The sequence below is a fragment of the Neurospora tetraspora genome (genome assembly GCF_033439725.1).
Source record: "Neurospora tetraspora strain CBS 560.94 chromosome Unknown B0H65scaffold_7, whole genome shotgun sequence".
Taxonomy (NCBI): domain Eukaryota; kingdom Fungi; phylum Ascomycota; class Sordariomycetes; order Sordariales; family Sordariaceae; genus Neurospora; species Neurospora tetraspora.
Window position 1 is genome coordinate 456,126 of NW_026944389.1, and position 17,678 is coordinate 473,803.

The following is a 17,678-nucleotide window of genomic DNA, read 5'->3' on the forward strand; positions in this document are numbered from 1 at the left end:
TCAACTACCATCCGATACCTACCACCACCGATCTTCATCCAGCAAACTCCTTATCCTCTCTTCATCACCTTTCAAGGCACTTTGCCCAGGCCGTTTGCGCTACCCCCAATCTCTCCTCTAACATCCCAATCGACAGCCAACACCCGGTTGTTGCTTGGAAATCGACCCTGTACTGCGCAAACCAAAGGTGCCAATGTTTATCCACTCCCAAGGCCATCAAGACAACAATTGGTTTCGAGAACCGTGATCACCTCACCGTTGGTCATCTTAAACGATCATTCCTCTCGTTGAGCACCATAGCTCAATATAAAAAAACATGGATTCCCAGAACCAGCAGTAAGTTGGCCCCTCTACAACTCAGTGTACCTTATATACTGTTTCACATTCTGGTTTGGAAGCGCCCTTTTCGACTCATCATTCTCCAATTCCATTATCTTCTCACGTTATGGTTTCACGTCGCTCGGTACCTTGTACCAAAGTTCGGGCCGGTTTCACTTCTTTAAACGCGCGCATCTTAATCAAGGACTGAGAGCTAACAACGCGATACAAAGATCACCTCCGGGTAACGATGAAGGCCACATGGCGAACCAACAGTTTGCACCGCAGCCACCACTAAACGAATGGCTCGACCCACTGCTCGTGGGCGACGAAGTACTCGAGCTCCCGCCGAACGACGGGTTTGGGATGAACCCAATCGACGAGGAGGTTGCTCAGAACCCCATCGGTCAACAATTTGTTCAGCCACCAGCGGAAACCATTGTCCAAATAGACAGTATAATCGCTAAGGTCGTCGGCACGGACCGCCATGAGGCATATTGGTCCATCCTTGGTACGTACGGGAGTAGAAGACACTGAGTGCCTTTTCAATAGGGTGCATACCTCGCGCTAACAAGATCGTGCCACTAAAGATGACATATATTACTTCCTCCGAGACCATCGATGGTCTTCCATTCCAAATACGCACGGAAACTTTCGCTCGCGCAACTCAATCGAAGCCTCCTACCGCGCTGCGGGACCCCCTCCCGCCTATGTACCGCCCGGCTGGCCCCTCTACGAGGCTAGGACATTCTCTGTAGGCAAAGAGGACATCAGACAACTCGTCCAGGACAATATGCAATTTGCCTTCGACGCCTTCACGTGGGCTGCTTTTATAGACAGATTTGGCACCTTGGAGGTTACCTACGCCAACCTGGGTCAGACACGACCCATCATCGCCGGCCTCCACGCGAAGTTGGCCCTCCATGAGCAACAGGGAGTTAGTTGGGACACCAACAAGCACGGCGCTGTTGACCAGGTTTTGGGGGACTTGGTATATAAGAACGAGCCCGAGTTCCTCGCCGGCGAAGAGTGGGAGAAGAGGCAGAAAAGCCATCAAGTTCGTACTAGTTACGGCTTTTCACAGGCTGCATTCGCGGATGCTCCGAGGCTTCCGGAGCAAGAAAGGGCGGAAGTTCTCAACCTCGTCATCGATGGCCTCAACGAGCGAAATATCGTTGATAAAGCCAAGCATACGACTAAGAATGGAGAGAGAGACAATCATGTGCTCGTAGAGAAGAGACATATGTCTCTGTTCAACATGGAGTCTACGGGATGGAAGGCTATGGTGAGTTGTTCCATTTCCTTCACTCCGGTGATCTAGTTGTCACTAACCACCGGTCCCTGCAGCGTGCTTTGAAGAAAGTCTCGTTGGGAGTGCCCGACATCGGGGTTTTCAATTTGGACTTTGTCTTTAAGCCATACGACTCCTTTGGCGCTCGTCTCCGCGACTTCCGAACCCTCATTGAATCGTCGAAGGCGGCGGTTACCAATACGGTGGAGACACCTTCTATGATACGCTATGCTGGTAGGCCCTCCAGTGAGCTTACTGTAAGTCAATTACCTCCCGTTCTTTACGGGTACAGGATTATAAGACACTGGTGGCTAACAAACAATGACAGACCAAGAAGTGGAACAAGGCTGGCAGTGACAGGAAGGCCACCGAGCCCGCTTTTGCGAGCGAGGCCAGAAGGAACCAAGTCGCCGCAGGGCAGGTGGCAGATGCCGCACAAGGACATGCCGCACAAACGAATGGCACACAAACCAATGCCGAACAAGACAATGGGGCATCAGAGTCAGCGCAAGCACATCCTCAAACCCCCCTTGACGAGGATGGCCAGGGTGCGGCTCTGACGGCTGCCGAGGGACCCAACGTTGAGGACAACTACATTGCCGCCGGCGTTAAGAGAACACGTATCTCAGACGGCGAGGAGGATGAGCGTTCTCTCTAGACGCTATCTTTGGTTCATTACTTCCGATTCGACGGAGGTTTCAGATCCCATCAACGATCTCAAAGCCGACTGATAACAGCATTCCTTGTCTTCCGGAGGAGGCCGAACGCGATGGGTTTCTTCAATATAAGAAACACTGAGAATCGTGACTTTCATTTGACAGGGGCAGGTTAGCTTCCTGGAAGTTGTTCAAGTCAAGGGAAGACGATCACCACATCGCGAAACAGGACTTGTGGGAAAAGAAGGAAGAAGAGTAGAGGTAAGCCACAAACTGCTTCAAGGATACCATCAGTGGGGGTGTTTTCATTCCACGACGATTGCGAAGCTATTGGCGCTGTTCGAGGCATTCAATTTCTTCTGGCCCTAGCCTTTTACCAGTCTTCTTTTCGTTATACATTATTGTCCAGTTCGATACTAGCACTAGGCAAAGGACGCTGAACATCAGGTACCCGAAGAAAAGGGCGAAGAGGTAGTTCCATACTACAAGCATTCCTTTACTCTAGTCTCCATGGTTTGGTCCATTCGATTTTGTGATTGTCCTCTCCGGGTTGTGCTGTCCTGTACCTGTAGTCCTATATACCTCTAAACAAGATAATCCAGATAATTTCAATAATAATCACATTGAAACGAGCATGTGATATTACAACATGAGGAAAAAACAGCACATGTCTAGTTGTAGCCTCAATCTACAATCGTTGAGTTAGAAGACAATAGTGAGTTCAAGTCTCCGTAAAGCAATGATGGCGGTCGTCAGTCGTCACTAACACTAGCACAGAGAGGCTCGAGGGCTGTCCACTTAGTCAGTCCGCACATCTCGCCCTTTTTCCTCGACTTCGGTTTCAAGGCTTACAACACTTTCATAGCTCAGTTTAGGGATGTTTAACATCTCTTCGCAGTAAGTAACGTACTTCTACTCGAGATCCAAACTGGAATATTTGGATTACACCTTCAAGCAAACACCAAGGATGTAAATACTAATATTTCCTCCTCGCCTCTACCTCTAGAGATCCAAGGCGGCCATCACCAATACAGTGAAACACCCGAGATGATCCCAATGGGCGACCACTTCGTTCAAAACCCGATCGACCAACAGGTTGCTCAGAATCCGATGGCATAGACACCTCCCAACCACGCTGGAATTACCGTCACCGATATTCCCTCTACCTACTAACGAGGAACGATTCAAGCTGGTTGACGAAATGGTCGCCGCATTCCGGCACGCGGAAGACATCGGCGATTCTCGGGTCAACAACCCCTATAACGCGAGAACACCAGACATGGAAAGAATACAAACGATGCCACGACCACCACTCGGCAGGGGCGCCTTTCCTTTGCCGCGGCGGTAATCGCCCGTCAGGCCAAACAAGAGGCAGCCAGAAAGGCTATCTCTAGGCTGCAGGCGAAGCTGGCCGCGTGGAGGGAGTAACGGGCTCGCTTGCCACCGCCGTGTCTCGTGGATCCTCCCGACAACCCATTTCCGGTTGCCACTCCAAAATCTGCCTGGTATAGAGGCAGAATCATCAATGTACCGCCCATCCCCTCAGCAGACTGATTGAGACCATACGCAGAATACACCCACAGCGAGGCAAGCTCAACAAGAAGAAGTCTCATGCCAACCTGTTTGGGACAGGGAAAGTACCTCTAGGCCTTCACAAGCGCCAGGGCTTCGACTGGGCGGACAGGCATGGCGAAGTGGGCCAGGAATACGACGAGGTGATCATAGAGGTACACAATGAAGCCAAGGACCTAGTCGTGGTTGAGTGGGAAAGACGTCAAAAGGCGTATTAGACCCGCACTAAATATGCCTACGAGCCGCAATCCCTTGCCGACATACCTATAACGGAAACCCAAGAAAGAGATGTAATTGCTCAGCTAAGGGAGGCTGCCATGGACGAGGACGAAATTGTGGCCAGGCGCAGTCACGCGGGAGATGTCAACGAGGGCACGAGAAGCCCAATCATATCCTGGAGAGGAAGCGGCACATCTTTCTTCAACGTGGAGTCCACTAGACTACTTCCCAATCTGTCATCTTTCTTGATCGCAGTGCCTATCTAGGTAGGTAGGTAGGTAGGTACATGTGCAGTCTTCCAAAGCTGGTTTGACGGCTTCCAATGTGCCTTGTTCCTAGCCAGATTTGGTGGCCGGTCATCTTCGGTGGCATCGAAGCCAACTGGCCGCTCGTAAGAAGGCGGGTATCGGCTGGGACAACAATAAGCATGGTGGTGTTAGCCGGACGATCATGGACAAGTGGGAAGGTCTTAATCGTAGAGGTAGTTTCTACCTTTATGCCCAGAGAAAAGCATGGTTCATAGGCAGAATCTTTGTCGACGCACCGAAGGAGCGGGCGGAAGAGAGAGAAGGTGTATAGGGTTCTGGTGCTTGGTGTCTCATCTTTCTTGTGGCTTCCGGTGATGTACTTGTCGATAGGAGTACTACTACACTGATCGAGGTGGCTATTGATGACGGCAAGATCGTTGAGGACAGCCAGGATTATGGGGGCCGTCCTCGGCAGTCGACACGGGCTTGCCTGTCTACTAGAGCCTGCTCGTTGATGGAGGCTTGCTCTTGGGCCGGAAGCTTTTCGCTGTCCGGGACATGCTCGGTGATGGGTGCCTCCTGCGGCGCCACGAGAGGCGGGAGTGAGAATCTCAGATTGATCGGTCTCCGTTGCCTGTTTGTCGTTTGCGGTGTTGGCCAAACTGTAAATCCAGGACTGCCATGAGCAAGGGAAGATACATCGTAAAGGAGACCAAAGTACCTGTCCGGCAGCCAGACAGCCAAGAGGGAAACCACTGACCTGTTTCCACGATGGTCACAGGAGATACGAGGACTGGAAGGGGAGGACTGGAAGGGAAGGACTGGAAGGGTAAGGGTCCAGTTTGTGATGTCTTTCCTCAGCCAAGCTGGAGTTAGAGGTACAATGGGAGAATGTCGAAGCTGTAGAGAACATGGAGAATGTAGATGATGTTGAAGCTGTCAAGGACGTCGGGGATGTCGAGGATTGCGACTCCTGAGGCGGAGGGTCATGTCTCTGCTACTGGCGTCAAAGGTTGCAAGCATGATGCAGACAATTATTGGAGGGAGGAGGTGGCCTCGCGCGGACCCAAGCTCTCCTGGGGCTGGGAGGGAGAAGGATCTCCTTACACTCGAGGAGGCAGGTACGTGTCTTGACAAATCGCTTCGCGGGAGTTCGATCCGAGTCTGGTCGCCCACGGCGAAGGATCGAAGAGGGGGAAACTTCCGATCAACAAGTGGCAGGATGACTTCGACTGCATGTTCCCGAGAAGCTCGTCCGTCAGGAGCAAGAAGCTGCGTTCCAGGAGCACCAAAAGCGGTAACGGATCTTCGTTGTTCACGGTCTGGATGCCTGACCGGCCCATGAACAGCAACCCCCGGCACCCAGACTTACCAGAGGTACGTCGGCCTTCTCCTTCCTCTCCCCGCTTCTCTGCCCGCAGGGAACACTGACTGCTTGTGTTACAAAGGGCACATCCCGGGCCTCCAGACCGGGCGTACCTTCCACTCAGAGCCCTTCCGGGCCATTCGTCAAGTTCTGTCCGTCGAATCTCCCAGCCTGGCCTGTCCCCACTTGTCCCAGCTGACCGAGTATTTCATCTCTGCCCCCCGCCTCTTCCATTGCTTTTCTTTCCCCTCTCTTCTCTCTCCCACACACTCAACCAATTCTCCAAAATGATCATCCACACACCAACAAACCAACAAAACACTTGATCCTGCTGTTTTCCACCATCACCTTGTCTTCTTACAGCAACTTCTGGACTCGACTCAGCCCCTTCGACTCGTTCCGGTCCCCATAACCCAGCTCTGTTTTGGGCCGGCTCAAAGTTCTCCAAGCACATCCTCTGGCCGCTTTTCCTCCCGGCGCCATCTCCCCCGACGAGGATGACGATGAGGATTGCTCGTGGAAAATCTTCATGGCGCGCTCGACCGCCTAGTCGATCTCTTGTCCTTCTCCGCCGTATACGGCAGATCAGCAGCCGTAAATGCAGCGTTAAGTTTCAGCTTTCCAACACAGCGCGGCCGCCCGGACCAGCCCATGTCCCGGGCGGGCTAACTCGCTGCCTCCCCCTTCAAGCGGTAGGCATCTCCAGTCTTCCTTCTTCAGGTCTTGAGCATGATCTTCTGACACTATCTGCAGGATCTTGGGAGACTTGGCACTGTCCCCAACATCCAGCCGAGCGACATACTCGAGATGTACACTTGGTTTCCTTTGCAGGTTACCGCGGGAAGGTGCCTAGGCCACGCGAGTTGGCCCTCCGGGTCTCGGTAATTGCAGCCATCGCCAGTCGAGAGAAGAACCACCGGATGGTGGTTCTCGGGTATGTACATCCACGCTGACGAGACAAGCATGACACTTGAACTGACACTAACACCGTTTCCCCCGCCCCAGGTACCATCACTCATCACCGCGGTTCTACCTCAGCCACACCAATAACCCCTCGAGGGGACCGGCCAGCACACTGCCCCAACAGGGCGTGGCGTTCTCACAGCTCATCACCATGAAGAGAGCGAAGTTAAGCGTCCGTCATGGGGGGAGGAGTACCGTGAGGCTATCAGCCACGGCGTAGGTTTGCAATAGCCGGAAAATCCCTCCAGATGTTTCGCTGCATCGGCCTAATGCTTCGGGACAAGTGCGGCCGTAACAACCTTTGCTTCTCGTCTGATCATATTGGAAAGCTGGTTGTTCAGTGGACCATCAACGTTCACACTGGACAACGCGGATCAAGTTTGAAGAGGAGGGGGGGGGGGGCGGAAGAATGACCTTCCAGGAGTGGGGGGAGGATAGATTCAGCAGGATCGGGGGAGACCCCGGGTCAAGTCATTTGGTTCATTGCAGGTCTGTCACTCTTCAAGGAGCATATTCCTGTACAGTAGACAATTTGTTTGAGAAGAGGAAGCCACTGAAGGGGACGGAGGAATACGCGAGGGACAAAACATAGAAACCGGAGCTAGGTACAACACATCTGGACTTCTTCATACCGTGCTGGTCCTCCGTCGTGGCCATTTCCCTGAATGAATGAGACCTTTGCGGCGAAATAACGCTGGCAACCATGTAGACCACACTCGCAACGCCAGCGTCAAGACTGAGGGTGTCTCCCCTAGACTGCAAACAAACAGCCCAGTCCAGCCCCTCCACCAGAATGAGCTCATTGGTCCGTGACTAGATCGGCCAAGATGCTCCGACGGCACGGCGGAGTCCCTGACAGAGGCTCTTTCCCGAACGAATGCCCCAAGACACCACCAGCCTGATAAAGTAAGGTATCTTGTTCACGCGCGGAAGAAGTGCGGGGTCACAGTCATCGTATGAAACAGACAGTACTTCATATGACCGTTGTCACGGCTTCCAGAACGTGCCGGACTTCATTACAGGAGAGCGACATGGGGTAAGCAGGGAAGCCAGACTGGATCCCCACCAAAAAGTTACCTTATCTTGTGCATGCGTCAGCCATCTGGTGATAAAGTGCTTACAGTGGAGCAGCTGTCATCACCAAACCCGCTTTTTAGGCGCTGTCATCGGCATCTGGGGCTTCTTTGACATGCAGCTTACCTACACGTCGATACTGTACGGGCGTGAACCACTTGAACCGGACACTGTGAAACAAGACCTTCCTTCAACTTGAGCCTCCTTTTCACTTCCCGTCTTCCTTTGCGATATCACTTTCAATCATCCTTTAACATCTCCATCCCCGAATCCCTTCTCTCCAGCGGCAACGTCTCCACAACTTTCCCACGTAGCCCTGTCTTACTCAAAAAGGTCGTCAAGTCTTGAAGGTCTAATAAGTACCTTAGCAATTGGGACCGGTGCGAGGAGAAGGCGTATACGCTGTCATTGTCCAGTCTGCGTACTAACCATGGGGATACGGGCGGAGCGCGTAGAACTGTCGAAGTGAACGGAGTGGATATCAATACGAGCCCGGGCACAAGAATGAACGAAAGTGGTGGTGAACTTGATGATTGAAGAAGAAGAAAGAGAACGAAAGAGAGAGAGGGTAGGGGAATCCCTCGATATATGTACATGAGTGGGCAATCCATATGCCGTGGATCGAAAATGCCAAGATAACCATCTTGCTCAACAAAACAAACAAAGCGCGTAAAACTTCTTCCTTTTCCCTTTTCCCCGGCTTAGTCTCACGCATGGCAAGTTGGTTTTCAGCCCAAGCCCTGTCTTTTCGCGCACAACCTGCGGCTCCGTGATAGTTACCCTACTCAACGACAGTCCGCGTCACCGTCGTTGTCTTGATCCCCGTCGGCCAACTCCCCTGGTGCCCATCCTCACTACTGATATCCGTCAACTTGGTCTCGCTACTGTTCCAATTCGGATCGCTCGTCAGCGGACCCCCACTGTCCCTCCTATGTCCCGACATGCTCCTCCTCACGCCTTTCCCGCCCTGTCCTCTCTCCACGTCCCCCCCAGCTTCCACCAGAGTCGTAACGCCGCGGTTCTTCCCGACATCATTCCTCAAACCGAACTCTTCCTGAGCACCGGTTCTGGGCGTTCGACTCCGAATATAACCATTGGTACCAGTGGCAGGCCATCCGTTAGTGCCACCTTGGGAAGAACTACCACCGGATAGTTTGGAGCCGGTCGAGAACATCCTCAAGAGGGGCCGGAGAGTAGCGATCGAGGAGGCTGTTAGGCCGATTCCGGTTTCGGCCGTCGACCAAATTGCTACGTCAACCGTGGCCCAGAGGAAGTCTGCTTGGTTGGAGAGGTCTTTGACGTAAGGGATTCGCACGATTGTTGCTGTCGAGGCACTGGATTTTGGTAAGGTAAGCATGCGAACGCAATGGAAGGAAGGGGATCAAATAGGATGATAGCTTACATTGCACCTAGCGCCAGAATGCCAGCAACCATGAGTTTCGTGCGACGGGTCATCTGCAGGTCCCACACGAGAGAAATCGGTAGGAGTCCTAGGATCCAGTCCGTGGCACAGGTAACAGCGGAGTAGGCATAGGTTGCGTCGACAACAATACTAGGGTTCAAGCAAGACCCTGATCCACCTGTGAAGCGAGTCCAGAAGTACTCGGATGGCAAGCACTGCATGACGAAGAGAAGGAAGTATCCCAAGCCACAGATTTCAAGGATCCCAACCGTGGTCCAGATGATGACCTTGTGTGCCCTGGAAACAGCGATTCTGAGGAGCATGACGCCGATGCTTGCTTTCAAGGACATGTTGGAGAGAACATAAACCGGCTCGCATGACCACCACCACTGCGCAAACATTAGAAAACTGCGATTTTCATCCTGCGGGATGGGATAGGCTTACCTTCAACCCAATAGGTACCTCCGCTGGTGGAAGGTCAGTCACATGCTGACCTGTGCCATGATGCGTACCCGCAATGGAGAAGGTGCAATAGAATACGAACAATATCTGTAAACATTCGTTAGCATCAAGCGGTCCGTGTAAAGAAAAGTAAGGTAGCCATACCCATGAGATCAAAGTAAACCAGTCATCGAGACCAAATTGTTTTACAACGATGACTCGACAATAGCACCGTAGTACAACTGTGATGGTGGCAAGTGCAACGAAGAAGCCCGCAACTCCAGCAACGGCTGGTCCTCGGCCCGCGACGGGTACTGTCATTTTGAGTGGTTCAAGAAGGCGTTATGGATTGGACTAGAAATTTCAAGTTTGATCCATTGCGGGCGGGGTTGAAGATAAAGAGGTCGATTTGGACACTGGGAAAAATGCCGGCTTGGTAGTGTTGCAACGGCAGCCCTTTTTACAACCTAGACGGTTTTGCCCCTGAATCTCAGAGGTTTCTGATTACGGACTCGTACCCGAGCCCGTTAAAGCGACTGTACAATCCGTCAGGGCGACTGTGTGGGGCCATAGAAATTCGCTACCAAAGACAGCTCTTGGCAGCCAAAGACTCCAAGCTTGTAATCACCACCAAAGTCCTCACCAAAAGTCTTAACAAAAAACCACGACAACGAGAGCTCAAAACCACCTTTTTCGAAGCGCTCAATTCTCATTCACACGCGGGAGCCACCCCCGGAGCTAACAACCCCAACTGACCCTAACCGCTAACTCTAACCACACATCTGGGACCGTTGCTGGAGGTAGGAACTTACACCTTGAAGCTGCTGCTGGCCCCACACAGTCGCACTGACCGATTGTACAGTCGCTTTAACGGGCGCGCTCATATCCGACAAACCAGTAGTTCCACCGTTAGTTTCCCCACTTTGCTCGATAAGATGCGCGCTATACTTGCCTGATTTTGGTTCCTTGCATTTTGCTGGGAAAGATCTGCAATCAGACGTTTTGCCGAAGGTTTTGCATGCTTCTGCAGCATCGCTTCACTTCTACCGAAAAGTCCAGGCTTTGCCAACGTCATTTCTCTCCTGTCGATCATCCGTTCCAACATTAAAACAAACTTCCGCACCTGCTCTAGAGGGCATGGGATCGGCTATCCGGGTGGACGGAAGAAAAGTGATGAACCCCCTTTGACATTTTCAAAATTGTCCGAGCACACTTTGGTGGACAAAGCGTCCACGCTCCCGGACCTCTTCAGTCATGTTCTCCACTTCAAGGCCCATTTTTTTCAAATCGGCAATTCATCCCATTGCTCAAAGCTCTGATGCAAGCTCGAAGCGAGCCTACGCTAGGTATCATCTGTATTTCCCTGGCAAAAACGGTAAATGCCGTGACCGTGCGCTCGGGAACCGAATGCTTGAATCAGGGGCAAGTGACATTGGGTACTTCCTTTCTTGTTCTAACCATTGGATCCCACCCACCAAACTGGTTCTTTATCGGATGTGTCCGGCGACACGGCCGAAGAACTGGGGCTCACGGGGCAGTTAGCAGAGCCACCATTGGGCCCAGCCCTCTGCAGCAGCGTTACAGAGCTCCAAAGTTGCTACAGTAAGTTAAGGTATTTCGCGACACTTCTTAGCGTGCCTCCACTCTGTGGCGATGTCCCCTCGGGTAACGGTACCGCATGCCCCTGAGGTCCACAGCCTTCTTGTATCCACCAAAGAAGCACTGACCGCCTTCGTGAGCTGTTGCGGGTGTTCCCGCGGGAGGCGCCGTCGTCTGACAATTTTGGGGATGAGCTCTCTGGTTCTGGGGAGGAAGACAGCTCCAGCTCCAGCGACGACGAGCTCGCGAGTCTTTGAGCAATTACACTACCAAAGTGAAGCGAAGACTTGTCCTTCGCTTCAACAATGGCGAGGTCATCGCCAGTTACGGTCCAGGCCAACCACCCTATCCACCCCCCCATCTCCTGCACCACGTGCCTCTTTCTATGGGGGAGGAGGAGTTACTGGGCCGCCTGGGCGCCCCCATTGCTGGTAAATTACCTCCTCAGATCCTATACTCGTTGGTATCTCGCCTCGTCTGGACTCTGGTAGCGGTACCCATGCCTCGCCTGGTCAACCAGGACTGTCCTCTTTCGCTCCCTCCCATCCGACCACCCACGGGTCCCACGCCCACATGCCAGGCGCCGCGTCATCGAACCTCCCCCCACAACCCGACACCTCCCCGTCCATGGCGCCCGGCTCCAGTTCCTTCCCCGGCTGGGCCATCCCCGGCTGCATCACCGTTGGAGTCCAAGCCGCCATGCCCTTCCCGGTCCCGGTCTGGTCCCTGCACGGCCGTTGTCCCCGCTCTGGCGGCGCCGGATCCAAATGATCCAGCGAGGATAACACCTTCCTTGAAGAGATAGAAGTAACATGCAGGACGGCACGGGGGTCGGGGAGCCTTTCCCCTTCGAAGTCATGTCCCCGACTTCGACGACTACCAGGAGCATCTCATCACCACCGACGATGTTGAGGCGAAGGGCGTCCTTGACGGGAAGTTCTCGAGGGTGCGATGGCCAAGTTGCGCTGGCAGGTTTCAACCCACGCCTTGAAGAGAACGAAGAGATTCCCTCTTCTCCAGGCTTTCTCTGCCTTTGGCTCAGTGCCGTCTCGGAGGCTCGTGTCATGTGGGACGAGGCCACTCCCCTCCCGGTGGTCTACGTCCGTGCCACTGACCATCGACCAGGCCACCTTGACACTCTTATTGCTTTCAACTAGAGAACATTGAAGAGGGAACCCAGAAGTGGTCTGCCCAGCGCAGCATTCCGCCGCAGCCACAAGCTGCCAACGGAAACGCATTGGCGTTTGTGGAGATATCGGTGAGCGAGATAGAAGGACTTGATCGTCCTTGAGAGCCTTCGGGCGTGTATGAAGTGTGTTCTGTTAGAGTAGGGGCGCAGGGGGGTTGTGTTTGAGGAACGTCGCATCGAAACCGCCTATAGCGGTGGGGTTTGGTACATGTATTGAGAGAGGTCATGTAGGGTCGGGTCCGGTATCAGGAAGTTCTAGGGTGGCCGGTGGATTGATTGAGAGCAGCAAGACGAAGGTGACGACGGAGGTGCGCCAGTCGATGCCCTCTTCGCCCTCAACCGCAGCGATCTTTCATCCATTCCATCCTAGGACTTCCTAGGAGATTTCATCACCCAGGAGAGCGTGGTTTGGGGATGGAGTTCCGGAAGAGATACCCATTTGCTTTTGTCGAATTACTTTTCTTGATACCTAGCTACACCCTTATTGCTTGTTATTAGGATGTCTTAACAGCTGGCTGGCGCTTTTGGTCAGAGCCATCATGGCATGAACAGGCATGGATCAATGTCACTTGCTTTGCATGCCATACCAACTTTCTTCCTTCAACTTCTTACAACTTTTCGTGACTGTTACAACAGTCGTAACCCAAGAGGTGAGTTTCTCGGAGAGAAGCTCCAGCATGACATGACCATCAGTCAACCAGATCGTCGTCGACTAGGTACAAGATCGAGGCAAGCACATGCCCAACACCGACTGACTGCTGCAAGCGGACACTTGACTGTCATCGAACATCTTTGCAGGACCAAACTATAGAATATTTGATCACTGCCTCGCCTCGTCTAAGGATTGATGACACATGGATGTTATCCCAGTGGCACCGAAGGTCCGAAGGCGACGCTCTACACTTGTAGATCGAAACTCCAGCATGCACCTCGGACTGGAACGTTCGTTTAGCCTTCGCAGTTACGAACAGATGCAGAAGGGCGCCCGTTCTTGGCACAACTCCGTCCTCAACGTCTTGAAGGCATCACCGACTTACACGTTTCTCCTGGCGACCTGGCCCGCAAGGGATCGTGCTACTACCTAGATGCGCTTTCAAAAGCCCTCTTTTCGAACATAAAACAGGAGTGTCAACTTTGTCGACCGCTTTATCTCCATTCCTTCTCGCCCGGGTCCCGGAGTCTTCCACCGAGGCCGTTAGACTACTTGGTAATGTGAGGGATCGCTGCTGCCGGGTAGGTAATCGTCGGCTGCGTCGATGGTATGATTAGAGGGCAGGAGGGAGTGAGGCGGCCGAAGGCCCGAAGTGCATCCGGGACGCGGACTTAGGCGGTCGTGAAGTTCCTGTGCTTTGGGTCTGGAGTTTCGGTTGGTTTGGTTCTGCTCCGACAAATCCACAGCGTGGTAGAGAACGAAAAACTTGGTGTCGCCGGGCCGATGGTTTGCGGTTCAGTTCGGCATGTCGTCGACTCGTGTATATCGTTTTGTTGGGTGTGACAAACGACCGTTGAGTTGAGGACTTGGGATGTCGTCGGGCGGATGCAGCCACTACGGCACGGGTATTTGAGCCTCCATTCCAGCGCGGCGGCAGTGGCTGGCGGGGCATCCCGTTGCATCCAGCCATCGTCGGTACCGTATAACCTCGAGAAATTGACTTTCGGGAACAGAAAAGTACATGCACGGTTCAAGGTGTCATGCAACTACATATGTACATGCTTTTTTTTTTTGCTTTTTTTCTACATCCGACTCCTTTAACCCTGCCTGTACTTTGCTTTCCCGAAAGTCAAGTTCGCGAGATTATACGGTGTTGCATGCAATGCATTATATGCATCGCGACCAGTTGTCTTGGCAGAAAACTTGTTAGAGACTTTCATTGTTTTGAGGCTTTTTTTTCGTGCAAATTAAGAGTGAATGTTGTTTTTTTATCATTGTCATAATGTCACTTTAATAGCAACTCATACATATACTCGCATGGGCTGAGCGCGGAGGTGTGGTTCTGTCAACGAAGTTTTGTGGTTGACCATGTCGTTGATGCTCGGGAGGGTGATTATGTCAGCAGCATTCCTTCGCTACCAAAAACCGGGTTTCGGTTTGGAATCGTGATTGTTTTCACTTACCCTGTATTTTTGGTAAGATTCACAGCAATAACCCTAACCCGAATGGCGGGCAGCTTGCCGCTTATTGTACGTTTGTTTACTTTGTTCAGGGGGAAGTGGGGTTACACCGGTAGCCAAAAATTGCATGTTTGGCGCAGCCTGGAAGTGTACGATGTTTTTGCAAGTTTCTTCTGGAGTATGGATGGCTTGAAGGATTGCAAGTGCATTGATTGAATCACATCTTCTCCGTATCTGAATGCATCGTAACTTCTTCAAGTGTCTGGACGTCGACACTTGCGGGAAGGAGAAAAGCGGGGGAGATTGGACTGCGGCATGCACGGCATGACTTGCAGGACATCAGTCGGCAGCAGCAAGGCATGGAAATCAGGAAACAACAACGTGCATCGTCGTTAAGCAACATTAAGGCATTCTGACTTCAACGACGTCTCAGCCCTTCAATTCAGCAAATCCTCCCTGGCGTTTCATTTCTTGTCCTGTCTCTATCATCTGATGAACCAAGCTGGGTCGGGAGGCCAAAACAACGTCTCTCGATGTCCAACACTCCAACCATCGGAACCCTCATGATATCACTGTCAATTACTTTGATGACAAAGAAGCCATTCAGTGTGTTTTGCTCCTTCCGTGTGTCTCCTTGTCAATTTTCCACCATCTCCCCCATGCCATCCTTGGCGCATCTGCCAAAGAAGTAGGAGCGATAGACAAAGAACGCAGGCGCGAGGTCTTTGTCTGCTGGTGTTCCATCTTCCTTGTTCTTCCAAGTATGCTTGAATCGGAATTCGCTGCGTTACCTCCTCCTCCGCCATGGGAACTTGACGTCTCGTGACAAGGCAACCTCGTCTCCTCTCTCGTTGCTCGTGAGCAAGTGTTTTCATCTCCCAGTCGCTCTCCACTCTCGTGCGCCATATCTCAAGCAATCACGGAACCACGCCGCTCATTCCCATACTTTTCTCTTGATGGCTCCGGTATCACGTCTTCAACCCGGCTCCGAGATACGAGCGCCAGTGAGGGCCATCATTTTCTCTTCTACCCCAGCTCGTCAACGTTTTCGGCGCCTCTGGACAATTGGAATCCCCAACTTATACCTCAGCCGCTTCTGGAGTGACGCCCTGCCACACACCAACTGTCTCGACCGACAAGGAGTCGCTGATCTTACGCTCGTGGCCATGGAGAGGCGAGCGGTCCGGGCCTCATCGCTGCTCATGCCAATGACCTAGCGGAAGGGATTACAAGCGGGACGTGGCACAAGTCTGGTGCCCTGAGCTGTGGGTATAGAGGCCGGCGGAGCAGCGACTGAAGCGGCGGGCGCTGAAAGGGGCCGAGCGGCTGTCGTAACGGTATGGGTGACGAACCAGCGACGGAACCCCGAGGCGTTGGAGGCAAAGGGCAGCCAAGGCGACTCACGAAACCGCCTGGCCCACGTGGGCGTGGCTGCTGCTGAGTACACCTATTGTGGGCTTTTCTTGAGGACTTGGCAGAACGTTCGTCGTTGTTGAGGTGCCTCGAGTGGGGAGACTGCCATCTTTCTCTTTCTATTCTGGCTGGTGTCCTCTCGCTTCTGTTTTTTGCCTTGCCTCCCCTTATTCCTCCGCCCGACGGTTGATGACTTGTTCGCCCCCTCTTCTTGATTCTTCTCTCTGTTAATCGAACGGCGCAGGATCGGATTGTGGAATCGCGAGTGCGCAGGGATAGTCGTACTCTCGGGCCTTATGTACTTGATGTGGCAGGTTCTCAGAAGCCCGCTTGACCGGTTCTTTGTTTCTTCGCTTATCACAATGGACGTCGACATAGGCCGGAACCAAGGGCGATAGGGTCACCGTTGACAATGGTCTTTGTCAGAGCAAAGTTGCCGAGCAGCCAGCGCGAAGAAGGTCAATGGTCATGCATGTTTGTCGTGTTGTCTCCTAGTCTCTTCCTTGACTGTCTTTACTCTCACTCGTCGTTCGGCTGTCTTGGCTGTTCTTGCTCGATCATCGGTTCGCTTTTTACTCGCCGCGTTTGTCTCGCTCTCGACGGCAGTCGCCGTGCCGCGGCCCGCCAGACTCAGCTCTACCCTCTTCTCCTCCATCTGCGAGCATGTCCAACTTTTTTCTGGGCCCGGTTCTCGGTGTTCTCTTCTCGTTGGTGTCAAGTGACAAACTAAACGGTGCCGCCATGGTCGTCGAGTTCTTGTCGTGGCTTCTCTTGCTTCAGCTCCTGCTGGTAGGAGACTTCTACGGATAATCGGAAGTGGTCAATCAAGTACAATTTACGGGGATGTTGGCAATGAACAGGCGCCGGAATCTCGAATTATCCTGGGGTTTTCCAGAGGTTGTATGACCTGTAGGGTTGAGCGTCCGATCAACGGCAACCCAAGGTTTTGAAGACTGCAGCCAGAAGGAGGACTTGCTCAGTGCGGGCTATCGAGATCCAATCTGTCATGGCACAGTGACAACGTTGGCTCGCTCGTGGCTACCATCGTTCTTCAGATAGCCAGAGATGAGTGTCAATCACTTCAGCAGTTGGGTCAAGAATTGGTTCTACTTTCTGCCGCTATTCCTTTTGTAACCAAGGGCACATCCACGTCGGTAACAGCAGAGTGTTGTTGGAAGCCGGGGCCTCTTGGGTACAGCTGAAGGTCTACCAGCGATCACGAATCAGTTGCTAAAGCTCTCCTGAAGCGGGGTGGCTTCCCAGCAAGTACGCGGCCTTGGCAGCTTGGTTTATTTACTTCTGCAGCTCCCCTCCACGTGGAAGTACGTCCAAGCACGTTGACGGTTGCTTCTTTCTGGATACTCTGTTACGGTATGGCGGGTCTCCGGCAGATCTGAGTTTCATCTTCGACCCAGGCGGTACGGTAGGATCAAAACGGCTGAATTTATATACTCAAACGGACGGAACGCGAGCTCTGTAGACGCCGGGTAGGATGACACACACAAGGTGATCATCCAGCGGTCAAGGGATTCTCCGCCAGAAGGATGGGAGGACCAGTATTGAGCAAGACAAGACAGAAGAGAAGCACACATCCCTTCACCATCAGTCCTCACCAAACTTCAGGATCTGGAGCAGGGGCTCATCCGGTCGATAAGGTCGTTCACTGCCCTGCTGGGGAAACCTTGAGCTGAACAAAATGACCGTAAGTGGTTTAGCGCCTTGTCCATGGCCGAGTGTCTGCCAACGGAATTGCGCCAAAACCTCAACTCCTTCGATCTGCCTGGAGCCAATCATAATTCGTCCTTTTGCTCAGTG

The 17,678-nt window shown here is 52.8% G+C and overlaps 3 protein-coding genes across 3 annotated transcripts; 2 read left to right on the forward strand and 1 right to left on the reverse strand.

Annotated features, from left to right (window-relative positions):
• Nucleotides 1-316: 316 nt before the first annotated feature.
• B0H65DRAFT_551580 (uncharacterized protein) lies at nt 317-2,267 on the forward strand (the record flags this gene model as incomplete). The annotated part of the gene is made up of 5 exons (XM_062829825.1): nt 317-336; nt 552-829; nt 909-1,603; nt 1,666-1,866; nt 1,938-2,267. The coding sequence occupies 5 exons, from the start codon at nt 317-319 to the stop codon at nt 2,265-2,267; spliced, it is 1,524 nt and encodes a 507-aa protein (XP_062678158.1).
• Nucleotides 2,268-8,040: 5,773 nt separating this feature from the next.
• B0H65DRAFT_499535 (uncharacterized protein) lies at nt 8,041-9,971 on the reverse strand. Its single transcript, XM_062827827.1, has 4 exons — nt 9,716-9,971; nt 9,554-9,658; nt 9,110-9,498; nt 8,041-9,041 (listed from the first exon to the last, which is right to left on the reverse strand). Exons 1-4 carry the CDS (start codon nt 9,869-9,871, stop codon nt 8,489-8,491), a joined length of 1,203 nt encoding a protein of 400 aa, XP_062678159.1. The 5' UTR covers nt 9,872-9,971; the 3' UTR covers nt 8,041-8,488.
• A 1,080-nt stretch (nt 9,972-11,051) lies between these two features.
• B0H65DRAFT_541695 (uncharacterized protein) lies at nt 11,052-11,920 on the forward strand (the record flags this gene model as incomplete). The annotated part of the gene is given in 2 exon segments (XM_062829181.1): nt 11,052-11,580; nt 11,598-11,920. Coding segments are annotated over 2 exon segments (447 nt in total), but the record flags the coding sequence as incomplete, so codon positions are not given.
• Nucleotides 11,921-17,678: the final 5,758 nt, after the last annotated feature.